Source organism: Vipera berus (genome assembly GCF_964194415.1).
Source record: "Vipera berus genome assembly, chromosome: 11".
In the NCBI taxonomy this organism is placed as follows: Eukaryota; Metazoa; Chordata; class Lepidosauria; order Squamata; family Viperidae; genus Vipera; species Vipera berus.
Window position 1 is genome coordinate 20,725,939 of NC_138214.1, and position 18,478 is coordinate 20,744,416.

Here is an 18,478-nt window from a genome sequence, read left to right on the forward strand (position 1 = left end):
ACATCCCCAATTTGTCTCTTTTATTGCATCTTTCCACAGAGGAAACGAAAGAGAATTCCTCTTTATTTTATTTCTGCCCCAGTTTTAAAAGACTTAGATTATTTTTTCCCCAACCTTGACAACTTTTAAGATCAGTGGGTTTTAACTCCCAGAAGTCTCCCATGTGTCCACACAAAGTTTGTCAAGGTTGGGGGAAAAATAGTTTAAACAGTCTTTTAAAGTTGCCGAAGTTCAGAAATGCTGTTTTAGGCCAATCAGCTGACTTTCCTAAGATCCCCAACAAAATCCTGTGGAGGACGTGGTGAAAGGCTACAGAGGTGTCTGGCCCCACCTTTGGAGCCCCACCTTCTTCTGTCCTACCTATTCCTCCTGTTTCCTCCTGTTATTCTGACTTATTTTCAGAAAGGCCGGGGATGGAGCCTGGAGGGAGGCAGGGGTAGAGGTATGAAGGGATAATTTTAAGCTCCCAAAGACAATTTCTCTAATTTGAGTGGGTGGGATCTGAGGAATTCTTTGGTTCTAGGACAGTGTTGCAGAGTTTGCAAGTTAAACTTTAAAGTAGTCTTAACATTATTCTTAAATCACTAAATTAAGCCAAAATGTCAACAGCAAGGTGCAATTGGTGGAGACGCACATTTTTGCTACCCCTTGTAAACAGCAGTTGGAAAGATGACATGCAATTTTAGGAGCATCAAAGTAAACTAAATATTTGATACCTGCTATAAAGAAGAGTGGAAAACTGTTATAAGGATGACATTTTGTGCAATTTCAAAAGAACTGGGAAGGGAAATTAAATATACTTCTGAAATGCTCAGAGGAAAATTCAAGATGGCTAATATTCCAGAATGAAACAATAAAAAAGAGTAGAGAAGAACGGGCGAGTCTTCTGTTTCTAGCTTTAAGAAGTTGTATCATAAAAGTGCCACAGAAATAAAAGTGTTTCTGTTCAGCTCCGTTCTTCAGACAACACTCAAAATCCCAGACAGTGGAGTGTTTCTGGCAGAAAACCTGAACAAGTGGCCAACAATGGAATAAAATGAAGGCAAGAACTTCAGCAGTATCAGTTTGCTTTGGATGTTGTCATTGTTTTCTTTGAGTATCCAGTTCTTTGGCAGGAATATTCTGGGGACATTCAATTAGAAGGCAGCATAGATTTGGTGCAGCCATGCGCATCTCATGGTTGAACATGGCAGCATGTCTGCGTGCCTAGACCCCCACGTGGAGGAGTGTCGTCTGCCTTGAAGGACAGACTTTCCTGCTTTGGAAGTGCTGGGAGCTGCTTTCCCTCAGAGGAGGATGTGCAACACTTCTTGGAGAGGGTCAGTCCCCACTTTGGCTTTTCCACAGGACTTTCTCACCTGCATTAGCTCACACTGCACGTTTGCAGGCAATTTACCCTGAAGCCTTTTCTGAGAATTACTGTGTTCTAATAAATCATATTAAAGAGGACTGCAGTCTCTGGATTCTTCCCCATTTTAAATGATTATTCCAGAGTTTGTTACAAAGTACCTTTGAAAAACGATTTTTCCCCTTAATGATGGCATAAGGTGGCACTAGTGAGCTTCCTCAACTCCTAATAAAAATCTTTGTTTTGCTAGGATGAATTATTTGAATGGCTTCTTGTTTCTTCCTCCCGTTCAGGTGTCACCACTGAAGGGATCTATCGCACGGTTGGGAGCAACATCCAAGTCCAGAAGCTCTTGAATGCCTTCTTTGGTAAGAAGCAGGTCTTAATCAGAAGCTGTCCGAGGGAAACTGTCGGAGAGTAATGGGACCAACTCCTCCTATTCAGACTACCACAGGGTTGTACTTTGGCCATTCTGAAATCTGCCTTAGCGTTTCCCTGCTTTCTCTTTTTAATTTACTGAATGATCTGTGAATATGGATAATACAGTTTTTTTCATGGGAATTAAATTAATGTAATAGTTATAGTAGAATGGCTTTCATTAGCACACTGTTTTCCGAACGATAGAAGACAGGACTCAGGAGGAGGAGGAGAGGAAGGACAGACCCAGTGAGGCTGTGCTGCAAATAGCTGGCCCTCCACTTAGAACCATTCGTTCAGCAACTGTTTGAAGTTACAATGGCACTGAAAAAAGTGATGTATGACTTATGACCGTTGCAGCAGCCGCACGGTCACGTGATCAGAATTCAGGTGCTTGGCAACTGGTGGGTGTTTCTGATGACCGTCGTGTCCCAGGGCCATCTGCGATCTTCCCAGCCGACTGGGAAGCAAAATCAATGGGAAAAGCCAAATTCACTTAATGACTGCATGATTCATAGTGATTTGCTTAACAACCAGGGCAAGCGGTCATAAAACCTAGCCATACCCTTGCTTACCAAAAAAAACCTCAGGTCCCAGTTTGGTTCTAATTCGAGGACTACCTGAGGGGCCCTCGAGGCCAAATGGGTCAAGGCACTCTGGATGTTTCCGTCCACACCATGCAGCAATGTTGGGGAGGCTCTTAGATGCATTGACAGAATCTGGCCCTTTAAGGGCTTCCTTTCCACCAACAGTTTGATGGTGGACATCGCTGGAAGGGGTGCAGTGTAATTTAGTGATGTTTGTATGGCAAAATTATCAGTTGGATATAATATCTGCAGGACACATTCTGCCCTCTTGCACAGGCTCACAAACTTGTGGATAAGAACCAGTTTCTACAGCTCAGGGTTGAACTGTGGAGTCCTCCCTTGTTTCTCGCAGATGCTTCATTACCCAACTAACGTGATTTAAGTTGCAGAGAGAGAGAGAGGGAGGGAGGGAGGGAGGGGGAGAGAGAGAGATGGGGAGAGAGAGAGAGATGCTACTCTGCCATCCCACATTTCTGCCAGTATTGAAGATCTCAGTGCTTGCACTGGAGAATTAGGATCTGCAGATTTGTATTTGTAAAAATGTATTGATTAGCTTTGAATTTTGCAGAAACTGATGGAAAATCTGTAAATCTGTAAAATATGTAAACCCGAACCTTCCAACTTTCCACTCATTTCAGTTATTCAGCTGCAATTGTGAACTGTCAGTGTTACTTGCTAATACAACCAGAACAACTTGCCAAATGAAAATAAATCCCAAAGGGTCAGGGCTTGTTTTTTTGGACTGAATATCAAGATTTACAATCTGGGACAAGAGAAGTAGAAATACGAGCACAGAAAAGGAAAGAAAACAGTTTTGGAGAGGAGAGTTTGGTAAAGATTAAATAGCTGGAAAACTGATGTTTCATTTGACAAGTATATAAATGTGAAAAATAGCAGCTAGCAATCACAGCTGCTCAGGCTTGGAGGAAAAGGGCTGGAGTTAGATTTCTGGGGCCGAGGGGAAAGCAGTAAAAATGATGAAAGGCTGCAGACAGTTGGGCAGGCAACAAAAGCAGAAAAACTGCCAGAGGAGTAAAAAAAGAAAAAAGACACATTTTCCTCCCTAGCTAAAAAGGAAAGGATGAAGATAAAGGAGAGAGTAGGAAAGTCAGGGTCAAGTCTCTGCTCTCCATGATTAGCAGTCATGGAAGTCATTAGTAAATTATAGCTCCTTCATAAAGAGGAATGACTGATTTGAACGCAGGTTCAGTTATAACACTTCCAAGAGAGTAGGGTAGGGTAGGGTACAATAGAATAGAATAGAATAGAATAGAATAGAATAGAATAGAATAGAATAGAATAGAATAGAATAGAATAGAATAGAATAGAATAGAATAGAATAGAATAGAGCTGGAAGGGACCTTGGAGGTCTTCTAGTCCAGCCCCCTGCTCAAGCAGGAGGACCTATATCATCTCAGACAGGTGATTGTCCAATCTCTTTTTAAAAACTTTCAGTGATGGAGCACCCATGATTTCTGGAGGCAAGCTGTTCCATTGGTTAATTGTCCTCACTGTCAAGAAGTTTCTCCTTAATTCCAGGTTGCTTCTCTCTTTGGTTTCCAACCATTGTTTCTTGTCCTCTCGTGCTTTGGTGAATAACGTGACCCCCTCTTCTTGGTGACAACTCCTCAATTACTGGAATACTACTATCATGTTTCCCCTATTTCTTTTCTTTAGACTAGCCAAACCCAAATCCTGCAGCCGTTCTACATATGTTTTAGTCTCCAGGCTTTTGATCATCTTAGTTGCTCTTCTCTGAACTTTTTCCAAACTCTCAACATCTTTTTGTGACATGGTGACCAAAATTGGCTGCAATATTCCAGGTGTGTTCTTACTAGGGTTGGAGACCTGGTGTACGTTCCATAGACGGGAAAGATTCAAAGACATTGGAAGTTCAGTAAATGAAAGGATCACTACCAGTAACGAACCACAGAAAATTAACAGCATCTTATGTGCCATTTGAATGTTTCTTTCCCCTTAAGAAAGATAGAGATCTATTGGAAAGAGCCAGCAACCAGTAGGGATGTTTTGTTTCAGGTTCAAATCTTTTCTGCAGAAAAGAAATCTTTTCTGCGTGGCCAAGATATAAAGGGGGCAAGCCTTCTCATGCTCCTCCGAGACTCACAGCAGCTTCAATCTGTTTGGGTCTTTGGGAGGACAGGCTGGAGCCAAGCATCCCTGCCTCCCTCTGATGCAACGTAGCCCCTGTGAGAGGCCGGTTGCCAAAAGCTGTTCCCACAAAGTCATCCCGCTCTCCCCCTGATATCCCCCCCCAAATCGGCACCTGTTCTTTTATCTGTCTGGGAAGCCCCACCAAAGCAGCAGGAGAGGTGAGGGTCTTCTTCCCATGCGGTCTCATCGGACCGCCTCTCTTGGGGCTTAACAAGATGGAGACCACATTTCTAGTCCTCTGCTCATATCATGGCATCCTCAGTTTTATTTATTCCTTTTCCCTAAAACTTATCAATGTTATTTTGAATTTTATTTCAGTAATCTAAGGCAGATAAAACATTTTGATCATAGGAACCTTTTACATTTTAAAAAATGACTGCAGACCCTAATGAGCTCTGGTCTACGTGGGTTATATCTGTCAATATTTCCTGTATTAGAAAATAAAATAGAAGTTTTAAAATATGTATTTATTTCACTTCATGGGGACCCTTTGACAGTTGCTGATCTAGGAGATTAGTTTTCTACCCAGTTTTGTATCATTCACTAATGATCGAAAAGGACAAACTTTCCTTCAGTTTCATCCACTCATTAATCAAAATGTTGAAGCATATGGAATCAGTACTTAAACTTTGTGGCCCTCATGCATAACTGCATCCCATATTGATGAGAAAGCATTGATGAGCAGTGTCTGAGTATTGATTTTCATAATCTGTGTATGCACTTAATTATCAGGTTTAAATGATTTGCTAATTAGAAATAGGGTATTTTGTTAGATGTTTCTCTGAATCAAAATATATCTGTAGCATCCTTGCAATTTATTGAGAAATAAATCAAAACAGTGAGAAGAAGATGGGATGAGAATAGATAAATTCATACTGACTTTTGGACAGCACACCGTTGTTTTCATTGTTTTCAGTCATTGTGTGGTCTTGCTCTGGAATCTGTCCCACCAGTAGTACTGATTGTAGGCTGGCAGGGGTTCCTTAAGAACAGGCCGCTTTGCCAGTGGCTGGAGTTCCCACAGGCTGCCTTGGGTTAGGGTGCTGGTGGCCTGGGGTTGAGGTTCCAAAGTGCACCTGAGAGGCCTTCAGCCTTCAGTATTTGCAGCCACTTGCTGCATCCCGCAGTCACATGGCACGTTTTGCAGCAGCTTTGCCAAGCAGCCAGAGTGCGGTCATTTGATCTCAGGGTGGTGGACCATTGTCGGAACTTCAAATTTGGGGCGCACGTACCCTTCATGTAGGAACTTTGGTCACATGTCACACTTAGACTCTATAACGCTTTGGGATTTGCCTTTTATCTTGTTGATTTTATAAAAATGTTTCTCTATTTCCCTATAGCTAAATGTTAACTATACTGTACATGCATGAATAATTAATCTGACTTATCTTTTTCCATTTCCCCTCCTTCTCAAGATCCTAAGTGCCCTGGGGATGTGGATTTCCAGAGCAATGACTGGGACATCAAGACTATTACCAGCTCCTTGAAGTTCTACCTGAGGTAGTGTTCAAACTTGTTTGCCTCTGGCAAATAACTGCCGGAGTTCAGAATCCTCCTGTGGCCCAGATGAATGATGCTTTCCTAGTGCTGCCTTGTTAGCCAGTGACATCTGGATTCACTGCTTTGTGCCAGAGTTGCCTAAAACCAGAAAATGCTGGTCTTCCTTTCACAATGCTACTTACCCACTCTTCTTCCTGTAAGAAAAGGCACCACTGAGAACCAGCCGCGCAAGAGTAGAATAGAGTTGCAACTGCATTTTACAGTTCTCCCAACCCCCTTTGTAGAGGGTGGGAAAATAACAATAGCACTTAGACTTATAGCCATAGCAGTAGTGTTTAGACTTATATACCTCTCCATAGTGCTTTCCAGCCCTCTCTGAGAAGTTTGCAGAGTCAGCCTATTGTCCACAACCATCTAGGTCCTCATTTTACCAACCTTGGAAGGATTGAAAGCTGAGTCAACCTTGAGCCGGTCAGGATTAAACTCCTGGCAGTGGGCAGAATTAGCCTGGAAGCTTTGTTTTCTGCCTCACTTCCTTTTTCTTCCACAATGGAGCAAAGCAAAATAAAATTTTAATCATGTACAGTGGTGTGATTGGGACTGTGCCTTCGCAGAGTTTCTGGGATTTATGTGTCTTTACTTAGCTCTATTCCTTTATGGTCATTTTCCATTGCTCATCCTAGGAGGCCATCGAAGGGTGGGCTGAAAATCAAAAGCTATAGAAACAAAGCTTTCCCCTTGGTCTCAGATACGTAAGAGGTAGTTAAACGCACCATTCTCACTGTTGCTAAGCACATCGAGGGGCAGCAAGAGGAACCCATGCATCAAGCCTTGGCCGGATCAGTGGCCGCTCCAAGAGGCAGTGATTAGCAGAAAGAAACTCGCATCCTTTGGACATGCGATGTGAGCAGAATAGTGGAATAGTGAAAACAAGTAGTTTTGACAAAATTGAAGGAATACAGGAAGTGCCGTGCTGTTAATAGGTATGAGGCTGCATAAATTGGTGTAAGACGGGCAAATTCTCTCCCCTGTCAGTTTACCAGGCCAATTGATGCTTCTATCAACTATTTAAACAGGATGCTGCTTTTTAAAAAATATGTAAGGCATCATATCCTAGGCATCATAAGGAATGAGAGCAATGAGAGTACCAGATGAGCAATCTCGATGCAACAAATTGAGACATAAAGTGCCCCCCCCACCACAAAATTCTTCCCAGTGTTGAATGGAACTTGGTTGTTGCTGACTTTGCAATGTGGCTTCTTCTCTTTCCAGGAATCTCTCTGAACCTGTCATGACGTACAAGCTTCACAGAGAATTGGTCTCAGCTGCCAGTAAGTCTCCAAGACAGGGGCAGAGGAGGCTGTTTTGAAGGGTTTCCTGAATTTGTTGTTTGTTTTCCTGATGGTGTGAAAAACACATTTCTGGAATGTTTGGTCTTTGTCAGATGCTGTGAACAAATGTCGTGCTCTCTTCAATAATACCGAGAGACTTTGGCTCAGAAAAAGCAGGAACAGCCTTTCCCATTAATTGTACCAAATGGCAAACCAGGATTTTCAAGCCACAGTCCATTAAAAAAGCTAAAAGGTACAAGTGGGTGCAAAGCTAAGTCATAATGGTTGAGTTTATACATCACATGGACCAAAATAAACATATACTTTATGGCTTAATGTGATGCATAAACTTTCTAGTTGCTTTTTTCTAGTGTAAGTATAAGTTGTTTCCAATAAACAACAATTAATTGAATCCTTTCATTTTTGCATGGAACACGTGTGCCCCACCCCAAAATTGTTATGCAGTTTTGTTGCCATTGATGCTACATCACGGTTAAGTGTAAAGAATTCATGATTTCAAGTGAGTTTCTATAAGGGAACAACTGATTTGGTTTAAAGTGTAAGTAAACAAAGTGCTTAACTACAATTTACCGTTAAAATAAATTGGCCTTCCTCTGCCTTGAGCTGTTTCTTTGTGTCTTGCCTCTCTTCAAAATGGTGCTCAAGGCAGTGACAAAAATGAAATGGAAACACATATAATAAAACCTTAAAATGCAAACATAAAATAGACGTGTAAGTTAATTAGTGGTTAAATCAGTAGAAGCGAGGGGCAGTGGTCTGTTTCAGAATGTTGATGAGAAAATTAACGGGCCAAAACTGGGACGTCTCCGGAGGGGAAGTTGCAGAGCCGGGCGGCTATCTCCAAATACTTGGGCGTTGGCTACGCCTTCCTGGCAGATTTCTGGGGAGGAGGAGAGAGGGTTTCTCAACTGTAAATATTATTTCCCATGGTTGCCGTTGACTTCAGGAAGGTGTCTTAAAGATTAATGTTAGAGATAAATGTAAGACTCTTGGAAATTGCAAATGGTCTTTTTAAGCCTCATTTGTTAATCAGTTAATTAAAGTGGACACTCTTGAATTGTTTCTTCCCCAGGTTTCTTGCCCCCATTTATAAGAGTATTTTATCTGGCCTTCCCATTACTCTCCCGGCCTTCTTGCAGTGTCTGCTTTAACTCTGCAGTGGGAGGGATCTTAGGTGGAGAAATTGCGGTCCTGGGCATTTTCACTCTTACTTTTAAAAATGGAGGTCATTATGAACTATGAACGTGCTGGCACTTGGAGACTGACAGAGCTATTTTCCAAATTGATAAATGGATCATTCTGAGCATTGTTAGAGCAGCTAAGATAATGCACCGTGAAATCTCCCAGCCAGCTTGACCATCCTCATTTGCATTGTGTCACCAGGCTGTAATCGAATACGTGGAGTATGGTAATAACTAATCATGTTGCCTGAGCTTCGGTGTTAATGAGCTCCCCAAGGCTTCCCGCCTCAGAGTTGCTCTTTTATGGAATTTTATTTCCCAGTTTTCCTCTGATCCTTTGGCTGTGGAGAGTATTTCTCCACAGCTGGGGAGTTTGACACTCTGTGCTCCTTAAGAAGAGAGGGGCTCTCTTGGGTCACTAGGGCCTGGATTTATTTATTTTATTTATTTATTTTAATTCCATTTATATCCCGCCCTTCTCCAAAGACTCAGGGCAGCTTACAAGCTTAGCAGTAGCCTTCATTCTATGTATATGCCTGCTTATTAGGGCTTTCACACACACCCCGAGCGGCATTATTACAAAGTCAGCTTAATTGCCCCCAACAATCTGGGTCCTCAAGCCAGCCCCAAGCCCCCACCTGCTGGGCACCAAACATTTTTAACGTTTACATGGGGTTTGCTTTATATTCGTATGCCACTGAGAGTTGTTTCCAGTTGCAGCAGCATATAAATAAAATGATGCCATGAATGTTGGGGTGATGGATAGGAAGCAGCCACCACTCCCAGTCCTTCAGAAGAAGGGCCCTTTCCCCCCACCAGTGCTCCTTCCAGCCAGCTATCAGATTTATTTATTTATTTATTTAATTTATATACCGCCCTTCTCCCGAAGGACTTAGGGCAGTGTACAGGGCAATAAAATTGCAATAAAAGTACAATATACAAAAGTTAAAAGTGAGATTAAATAGACTAGCCCAATTACAATAGATAATTAATTAAAAATTACAAATTAAATACCCCAAACCCATTAGACCAGGCCGGCTTGTTCAAATAGGTGAGTTTTCAGGTCACGGCGGAAAGAGCGAAGGTCAGGAGCCATCCGGAGCTCAACCAGTAATTGATTCCAAAGGGCTGGCGTGCCCACAGAGAACGCCCTCCCCCTGGGGGCCGCCAGGCGACACTCTCTGACCGACGGCACCCTGAGGAGGCCCTCTCTGTGGGAGCGCACTGGACGAAGGGAAGTTGACGCCGGCAGCAGGTGCTCCCGTAAGTAATCCAGACCCATGCCATTTAGGGCTTTATAGGTCATCACCAGCACCTTGAATCTCACCTGGAGGGCAACTGGAAGCCAATGCAGCTCACGGAGTAGAGGTGTTACATGGGAGTATCGGGAGACCCCCAACACGACTCGCACGGCCGCATTCTGCACCAGCTGGAGCCTCCAAGTGGTCCTCAAGGGCAGCCCCATGTAGAGAGCATTGCAGTAGTCTATACGAGAGGTCACGAGTGCGTGAGTGACTGTACGCAGGGCATCCCGGTCCAGATAGGGTCGCAACTGGCGCACCAGGCGAACCTGGGAAAAGCCCCCCCTAGTCACAGCTCCTATATGATCTTCCAGGGAGAGCTGTGAATTGAGAAGGACACCCAACTTGCGACCCCTATCTACGGGGGGTAACACCTCACCCCCCATGGTTAAAGATGGAATAACCTGAATTTCCCGAGATGCCGGCACGTACAACCACTCAGTCTTGTCGGGGTTGAGCCAAAGCCTGTTCCTCCCCATCCAGACCCAAACCGCCTCTAGGCAACGGGACATCACGTCGAGGGCATTACTGGGGTGGTTTGGGGTGGAGATGAAAAGCTGGGTATCATCAGCATACTGATGATACCTGACCCCCAAACCACGAATGATCTCACCCAGTGGCTTCATATAGATGTTGAACAGGAGAGGCGAGAGGACGGACCCCTGAGGAACTCCACAAACGAGAGGCCTCGAGGCCGACCTCTGCCCTCCTGCCAACAGATGCTGCTCCTGGCCTTAAGCAAGGGGCCTTCCGGGACCTTCTGGAGAAAGGGCCTCGCTTTGCTGTCTGTTGTTCCAGGAACCACTTGAAGAAAGTCAAGACATCTGGGGAGTGAAAATATTGCTGGGCTAGCCAGAGTTTCTTTTAAATCTCATTTGGGAACCCACCTCCAGTAATTCAAACGGGTGCCAGCAATGACGAACTCTTCACTGCAGAAGGGGAAGTTTCTGGGGCCTTTTAAGTGATAGTGTTGCCGCCCCCTCGCAGGGCCGCCTCCTGCTCCTCAAAAAAAACCCACCATCGCTCGATCCCACCTGCTTGGACAAGTTTCGTCCAGTTCCTCTTCTTCCCCTCTTAGGGAAGGTGGTAGAAAAGCTGCTTGCCTGGCAGCTTCAGAGGGTCCTGGATGAAGCAGAGTATCTGGACCCCTTTCAGCCAGGATTCAGGGCATTGCTCGCACTTGCTGGTGATCTCTGGCGAGAGGGGGATGGGGTAGTGCAGCCATCTTCATTCCTTGATCTCTCAGCGGCCTTTGATACCATCAGCCATAGCATCCTTTTGGGCCAGCTGCAGGATGTGGGGCTGGGTGACACACTCCTGTGTTGGTTTGGCTCCTTTCTGATTGGCGTTAATAGGGAGCGAGAGTTCCTGCCCACGGCCACTCCTTTGCCAAGTGCCACAGGGTTTGGGACTCTTCACTCCTTTTGAACATCTGCCTGAAGCTGCTGGGTGAGACCATTTGCCACCAGGGGTTGAGGTATCATCACTATGCTGATGGTTCTCAACTTGTTATCTGCACCCTGGTGATGCAAGTGATGTTGTTGCCGGCCTCTTGCAGAGTGTGGAGCCTGGATGGGGACAACAGGCTTTGGCCGAACCCTGGCAAGACCAATGACTTTGGGTGCACAGAGCCTCAAGATCTGGGGCTTTAACATCCTTACTTCTGGGTGTGGTGGCACTGCCCCAGACACTTCCAGTCTGCAGCCTGGGACCTCTCCTGGACTCAGGTCTCCTGTCCAAAGCGCAGGTGTAACTGGCTAGGAGACACTTTCTACAACTTTGTCTCGTGCACCAGCTGTGGCCTTTCCTGGATCAGGAGTCCCTGCGCTCCGTCACTCAAGCCATGGTCATCTCACATTTGGACTACTGCAATGCGCTTTGCATGGGGCTACCCTTGAAGAGCATTCAGCTGGCACAGAGTGTGGTGGCTGGGCAGTTCTTAAGGCTCCTAGAGTGGTGCATGTTACCCCACTGCTCCCCGAGCTGCACTGGTTGCCAGTTTGCTCCTGGCTGCATTTCAGGGTGTTAGTTATTACCTTCAAAGCCCTGAATGGCGTGGGTCCAGGTCCCGGATGGGACTGGCCCACCCAAGCCATGCTGGCCGAGGCGGCATACTGCGGATCCTGTCAATTTGTATTGCCGTTTTATTGGGTTGGAATATTGATACTTCATGATTTTAATGTTTTTTATGTTGTAAACCGCTCAGAGTTGCTTTGAAATGAGATAGGCAGCAAATACGTTTAGTTTAAAAAATTCAAATCCCGTTTGCTTCTGGGTCCAATTCAAGCTGTTGATCAACACCCTTAAAGCCTTTCATGGCATGGGACAGGTTATCTAGGCACTGTCTCACCCCACTGGGACTGGCCAGTGTTTATGAAACAATTCTAGGCTTTTAAAAGGGGATCTAGTCCAACTATACTTGACCCCCCCATTTCCCCATTTCCTTTATTGCCCCTCCCTTTCAGCATACAGCGCCTCATTGCAGTTACATAATTTCCCAGATTTATTATCAAAAGGTAAGTGACACCAACTTAGGAAGGATTCGAACCTGAGCCTGGTAAGATTGCCCTCCAGGCAAGGAAGGAAGCCCCCATGGACCTGATTATTATTTTCTTTTTCACCTGCAGAGTCTGAGAACTTGGATTACCGGCTGGGAGCCATTCATGCCCTGATTTATAAACTCCCTGACAAGAACCGAGAAATGTCTGAGCTCCTCATCAGGCATCTGGTCCAGTAAGTGGAGGCTGATCTGAAACCTGAGCAAAGGGTCCCTGTTGAGCTTTGGCCTCTTTTTGGGGGGTGGGCTGGGGAGGGAGTGGCGTAGGGGCCAAGGATGTCCAAGCCACTTGAGTGGTGAGTGTACTCAGTAGCTGCTCCAGAAATGAGCAGGCATGACACGGCTTCCTTGTTCTCCAGAGGAGAAGGATAAAGTTACGTTGGAATTAGGGATGAAGTGAACACATTTCCATTTAGGGGGTTAGAGGTGGCTGGCTCAGGGATTCTGGGAATTGAAGTCCATGAGTCATAAAAGAGCCAAGGTTGCCCACCCCTGCCCTACCCAAACAGGAGACTCTGTATCATTCCAAACAAGTGGCTGTCCAGTCTCTTCTTGAGTCTCCAGTGTTGGAGCACCCACAACTTTTGAAGGCAAACTATTCCACTGCTTAATTGTTCTCACTGTCAGGAAATTTCTCCTTAGTTCTAGGTTGGTTCTCTCCTTGATTAGTTTCCATCCATTGTTTCTTGTTTTGCCTTTTGGTACTTTGGAGAATAAGATGATCCCCTCAATTTTGTGGCAGCCCCTCAAATATTGGAAGGTGGCTATCATCCTTCATCCCTCTTTTCACTAGATTAGACATACCCAATTCCTGCAACTGTTCTTCATATGTTTTAGCCTCCAGGCCCCTAATTATTCTTTTTGCTCTTCTCTGCACTCTTTCCAGAGTCTCAACATCTTTTTTTTATATTGTGGTGACCAAAATTGGATGCAGTATTCCAGGTGTAGTCTTACTAAGGCTTTATAAAGCGGTACTAACGCTTCACATGATCTTGATTCTATCCCTCTGTTAATGCAGCCTAGGACTGCATTGACTTTTTGGTGGGCGCAGCACACTGTAGGCTCATATTTAAGTGATTGTCCACTAGGACTCCAAGATCCCCCTCACAGTTACTGCTATTGAGCCAAGTTTCATCTAAACTGTGCCTGTACGTTTGGTGTTGGCTATTCCTACCAGGTTAGTGTTGTTTGCAAATTTTATGAATTCCCTATCTATCCCCTCATCTAAATTGTTTATGAAGATATTGAAGAGTCCAGCGTCTAAAACAGAACCTTTGGGGTGTCCAACTACTTCCTTCCTTCCTTCCATATAGATGCAATTCCATTAATGACTATACATTGAGTGCATTTTGTTAGCTAGTTACAAATCCATCTGGTGGTGATGCTGTCTATCCCACATTGTTCTAACTTACTAAGAAGTAGGTTGTGATCTACTTTGTCAAATGCCTTACTGAAATTCAAGTATACTATGTCCACAGCATTTTCTGGTCCACTAATTTTTTGCTGGTCCACTTTGTCAAAGAACGAAACAAAATTTGTTTGTCATGATCCGTTTTTGACAAACCCATTTTGGCTTCTGGTTATAAGTTTGCTTGCTTCTAGGTTTTCACAGGTCTATTGTTTGATTACCTGTTCCAGGATCTTCCCAGGTATTGATGTCAGGCTGATTGATCAGTAGTTTCCTGGATCTGTTTTTTCTCTCTCTTTTTTTGAAGATGGCAACCAATCTTTTGAAGAAGGAATCACAATTGGCTTGGTACTCTCATAACATTAAGCAGTAAATCATGGTTAAGATTTACATGGTCTGACTCCTTGCATTTGGCTCAGCCAAAACCCAGCAAATTACATGCAATCCTAGCTGTTTTCCAACTGCCCACAGAACTGCTTTAGAAGACGTCTTCTGGAAAACAAAATTGCCAATCTGTTTAGCCAATATTTCTTTCAGGGGTTTCTTTTCCAACCTAGTTTCTTTTGGCTCTCCCTGTATGTGTCTCTTCTGCTGAGTTCAGGAAGGGAAGTACAGTTGTCTCTAAACCTCTGGTGTTCTGTGATTGCTCAGCAATTAGTGGCTTTGGTTTCTTCGCTGCAAGCTAGTCTCGGAGCCTGTGCAGGATTTCCATTTGGCACTCCTTCCTAGCGCTGCCTGTTTCTCCCCTCTTGGGAAATGGTGCCGATCTTCTGTTGTGCCGTGTGGCTGTGCTTTGCATCGCGTGGCTTTCTTGCTGTCGTCAAGGTGGGGAGTAATGTGAAATTGAAGGCTCACACGAGCAAAAGGCATTACTCAGAAGCTGTGACTTTATGCCACGCCTGATCCCAGCCTACCTGGGATAAACATCGGCAACAGATGAGGTTGTTGTAATTCTAGAAAAGCCTAGATCCAACTAAATGGCTTATCCGAAATAGAACCGGCTAATACTTAGGTGGGAGACCACCAGGAAACTGTCCCTGTATGAGTTGGATGGGAAATCAGCAGAAGCAGGGACAAAGCGCTTCCGTATTCTTGCTATGGGAACTGGGGCATAGTGGGAGAAGGGGCCTTCGAAGCAGCCCACTCCAGCACACCAGATGGACTGCTGTCTGAGCAGGCAGGAAGGTAGGGCAACATGGTAAACGGCAACACAGCTGCTATCAGTCTCTGGACAGGAGGTGACGGAGTTAGTACCCTCTTCCAATGCCAGAGCTTGGCTAAGAGATCAGAGCCGAGGTGCTCTGTAAGACTTGCACCTCCACCTGAAGCACACTGGGGCTGTCTTATGAAAAGGGAGCTGCCAGCATCGGCTCTATGTTGGCAGCAGGAGCTCATTCACCCCCACTCCACAAGCCTTGACTTGTGAACTTCACAACTCTGACTTTGAACTTGGACTGGCTGATGAATCTGTTGGAGCTTCAACCCTCAGGTTCCACACCTGAGTTCTCACCTGCATGTGTCAGGCCTGCCCCAGTCTGATCCCTTAGGGAAGTAAAACTCTCGGCTCCAGTTGGTTGAAGTGAAAAGGCACTTTTACTAAGAGATGCTAATTGCAGTAAAGTCAAGCTGAATCTAAAGTTCTTGCGTGCCAATACAGGACTAAACCCCTGGTTTCCCCTAGCCCTCCCGCTGTGATCCATCTGAGCATAGCCAATCCAGCATCGCCAAGATGTTATGGGAAATGCTGATGAAATTCCACTCTCAGAGCAAGTGGCCTTGAAGGATGCCAGAACGCCAGCGCAAACCGGATTCCAATCGCCTCTGTTCTTCCTCAGCTGTCAGTTCTACCTCCCAGTAGCCCACCAGAAAGGTATACAGCAAATTGCCCGTTTGTTCCCCCCCCCTTCCCCATTGATGAGAGAATGCCGCCAAACGGGGGATCTGACCATAGGCTGCTTTGATTGGAAACTGTTGTAAACCAAACTTGCTGACGTTTGGGAGGTAAACATGTCTCTTTGTAGCCAGCCTGGATCTATCACAAGTGAGATAGCAAACTTTGTTAAAATATGCCCCGTTTCTCAGATTCAGGAGAATTTCATCTGTAGCTTGATTTAATGTGCTCCCCACAGCTGTCCTGGAAGGGAAATACAGAAAAACCCCACATGAAACCCGATGCTGCCCCTGTGATATGGGTGCCATAGAAACTGCAGCCCGTGTTCTTCTCTACTGCCAGCACTACAGGGACATTCTCCCCCAGTTGATCATCCCTCTTTCATTTAAATCTCCGGGGCGTTCTGATAGTTTTTGTCTACACTGTTAAATAGTCAAGAAAAAAATATTTCTCTAAAAGCAGCAAAAAGTTTGCTATATTATGTGTAAGCTTTGCCCACAAGTCGTTGTCAATAGTTCTTGTTGCTCAGGGATAGTTTTGTGTTGTTCATTGATTGTATTTTTATTGGCCAATGACTGAAATAAAGTTCTTTGTCTGTCTGCCCTGATTCTCTTTCTAGCTTTATTTGCAAAGAAGTCATGTTTTGAATTTAAGGGTACCAGAAAGACCACAGAAGGGGAACGGATGGGTGCTCCCCTCTCAATGTCTTCTTGATGCGCAATTTGCTCACAACTGCCATTTTACTTCCTTTTTTTGCATGCACACACTCATGCACATACACACAGAGAAATGTGGCTACTTTTCTCAAATAAGAGGGAATGTTTTCTGTCCCAGATCAGTGGGGCCTTAATGACATAGATCATTCAAAATATTTGTGTGTTTATACATGACCAGATCGTGACTCTGCTGAAAGAGTGAGTTGGGACCCTCAGTGGACGCCCTCCCAGGCACCACGAGAGTGCTTTTGCTCTAAGTAAAGAGTTTTCCTTACCGTTGGCTTCAGCTGTGCTTACCGTTGGCTTCAGCTGCAGTGGAAAATGTTTCCTGTTTACATATACTTATGTGGAAGAAATTAAAATGGCTGAATTCATTTCACCTGGACAAAATTAAGCGGTGGTCTAAGATCCAGCCAGGCCCTGCTGACTTGGGAGGTGTTTGTTCTTCTCTCCTGGGCCCACCAAGCTCGCTGTGCCAGAAGAGGAGCTCTGCCTCCGTCCTCAACTGGCCAGGGCAGCTGGGAGAGCTGGCCTCTGGCATTTCCTCAGTCCTGACTTTGCATCCTCTTGCACTTGTAGGGGGCAGTTCCAAGGTCCTCCTTCAAGGCCCATGGAGTTCCCCATCTGCCTACTCGTTGTCTCTTGTGCCCTTCCCTTTGCTGAACCCCCCTCTGTTTTTTCTCCTTCTCCTGACAGTGTGTGTGAGCATAGCCGGGAGAATCTCATGTCCCCCTCCAACATGGGGGTGATCTTTGGCCCCACCCTCATGCGTGCACAAGAGGACACGGTTGCAGCAATGATGAATATTAAGTTCCAGAACATCGTGGTGGAGATTCTCATCGAGCACTTTAACAAGGTACACAGGAACTCCCGGCTGGCTTTTCCCAGATGGCTTTTCAGTGATGTTTGTAGGGCGTCCCCAGAACATAAACAGAATTAGGAAAAGGCAAATAAGCCCTGGGAAATGTGACTGAGCTAGCAGAGACGGTTCCAGAGCCAGAGGGGAGCCAGCTGCATTTGGGGAAGGGAGAGGTGGCCAGCAGACCCAACTGGAAAGAAAGTTGGGTGAAGACCAGGAGGCTGCAGGCAGGGCTTGGTTCGTGGAGAAACTGTGCCACTCCTTTTGGGCAAGCAGTGTCAGCCTTGCCAGAACACCTCTGTGATGCATTGAGCTGCTGTCTAAAAAAACCCCTTCCCTCAGTATAGATTTTTTTCCAAAAGGAAAGACCAGGGGTGACTTTGGCCTTTCTTACATTTCCATTTAATGCAAGAGTAGTTGCACGTTGCCTTGCAGATGTTTCCGTTGCACTTGGCGAATGCAGCTGCCGCTGGGAATGCTGAGAATGCAGCCACAGAGCCGGGCCTTTGCTCTGGCTGAACTGGCGGAATGTGATTGCGGGGGGGGGGATTTTCAAAATGGCATTCAGAGATGACCATACCTTGTTTGTAGTGGGTGTGTTTTCAGCCCACCAATCCCCCTTTTAATCCGGTTTTAATCAATTTCCTACTGAAACATGCTGGAATACAGTTTATTTTTAGCACCTCAACAGGGTGCTTTCAGGAGACTTCCTGGGGTGGGCGGCCAAGGCCCCCCCAGGATCCTCCACGTTGTTTGGAGGCCTCAGGCTTCGATCAGGGAGCAGAAGCTCTTCTCTTGCCCGTCACTTCTCTGGGTGTTTCCTTGCAAAGCCTCTGGCTTCCCGTCCCTGGCGTTGCATTTCATGAGCGTCCATGGAACTCTCCTATTCAGAACCAGGCTGACTTACAATTTGATGAAACCTTTATTTTGTCTTAGTTGAATTGCATGGTTTTAGGTGATATTTTATTAATACTAGAAAGCATAGTATGATAAGACTGTAGGGTTTAGTAGATAATTACGGCAATTATCTATGTAATCATTACATTGTTTTAATTTTCTAACCGTAGAAAAATCTGGTGGTTATGGTATAAAATATCTTTTTTTTTCAAATGAAGAGATTTCCTGATTTGCTTATAAGAGAATACAATATAGTATTACGAGTTTGAGTTTTCCAAAGATTGGCTGAATG

The 18,478-nt window shown here is 45.1% G+C and overlaps 1 protein-coding gene across 7 annotated transcripts in view; it reads left to right on the plus strand.

The window, feature by feature from the left end:
- Positions 1–18,478, plus strand: part of OPHN1 (oligophrenin 1) — a 146,488-nt gene that overhangs the window by 101,444 nt on the left and 26,566 nt on the right. For all 7 annotated transcript variants that reach the window (XM_081336940.1, XM_081336939.1, XM_081336938.1 and 4 more), the window contains 5 exons: positions 1,642–1,716; positions 5,940–6,024; positions 7,297–7,355; positions 12,486–12,591; positions 17,127–17,286. In XM_081336940.1, coding sequence (XP_081193066.1) covers positions 1,642–1,716; positions 5,940–6,024; positions 7,297–7,355; positions 12,486–12,591; positions 17,127–17,286 — 485 coding nt within the window. The remainder of the gene's footprint in view (positions 1–1,641; positions 1,717–5,939; positions 6,025–7,296; positions 7,356–12,485; positions 12,592–17,126; positions 17,287–18,478) is intronic.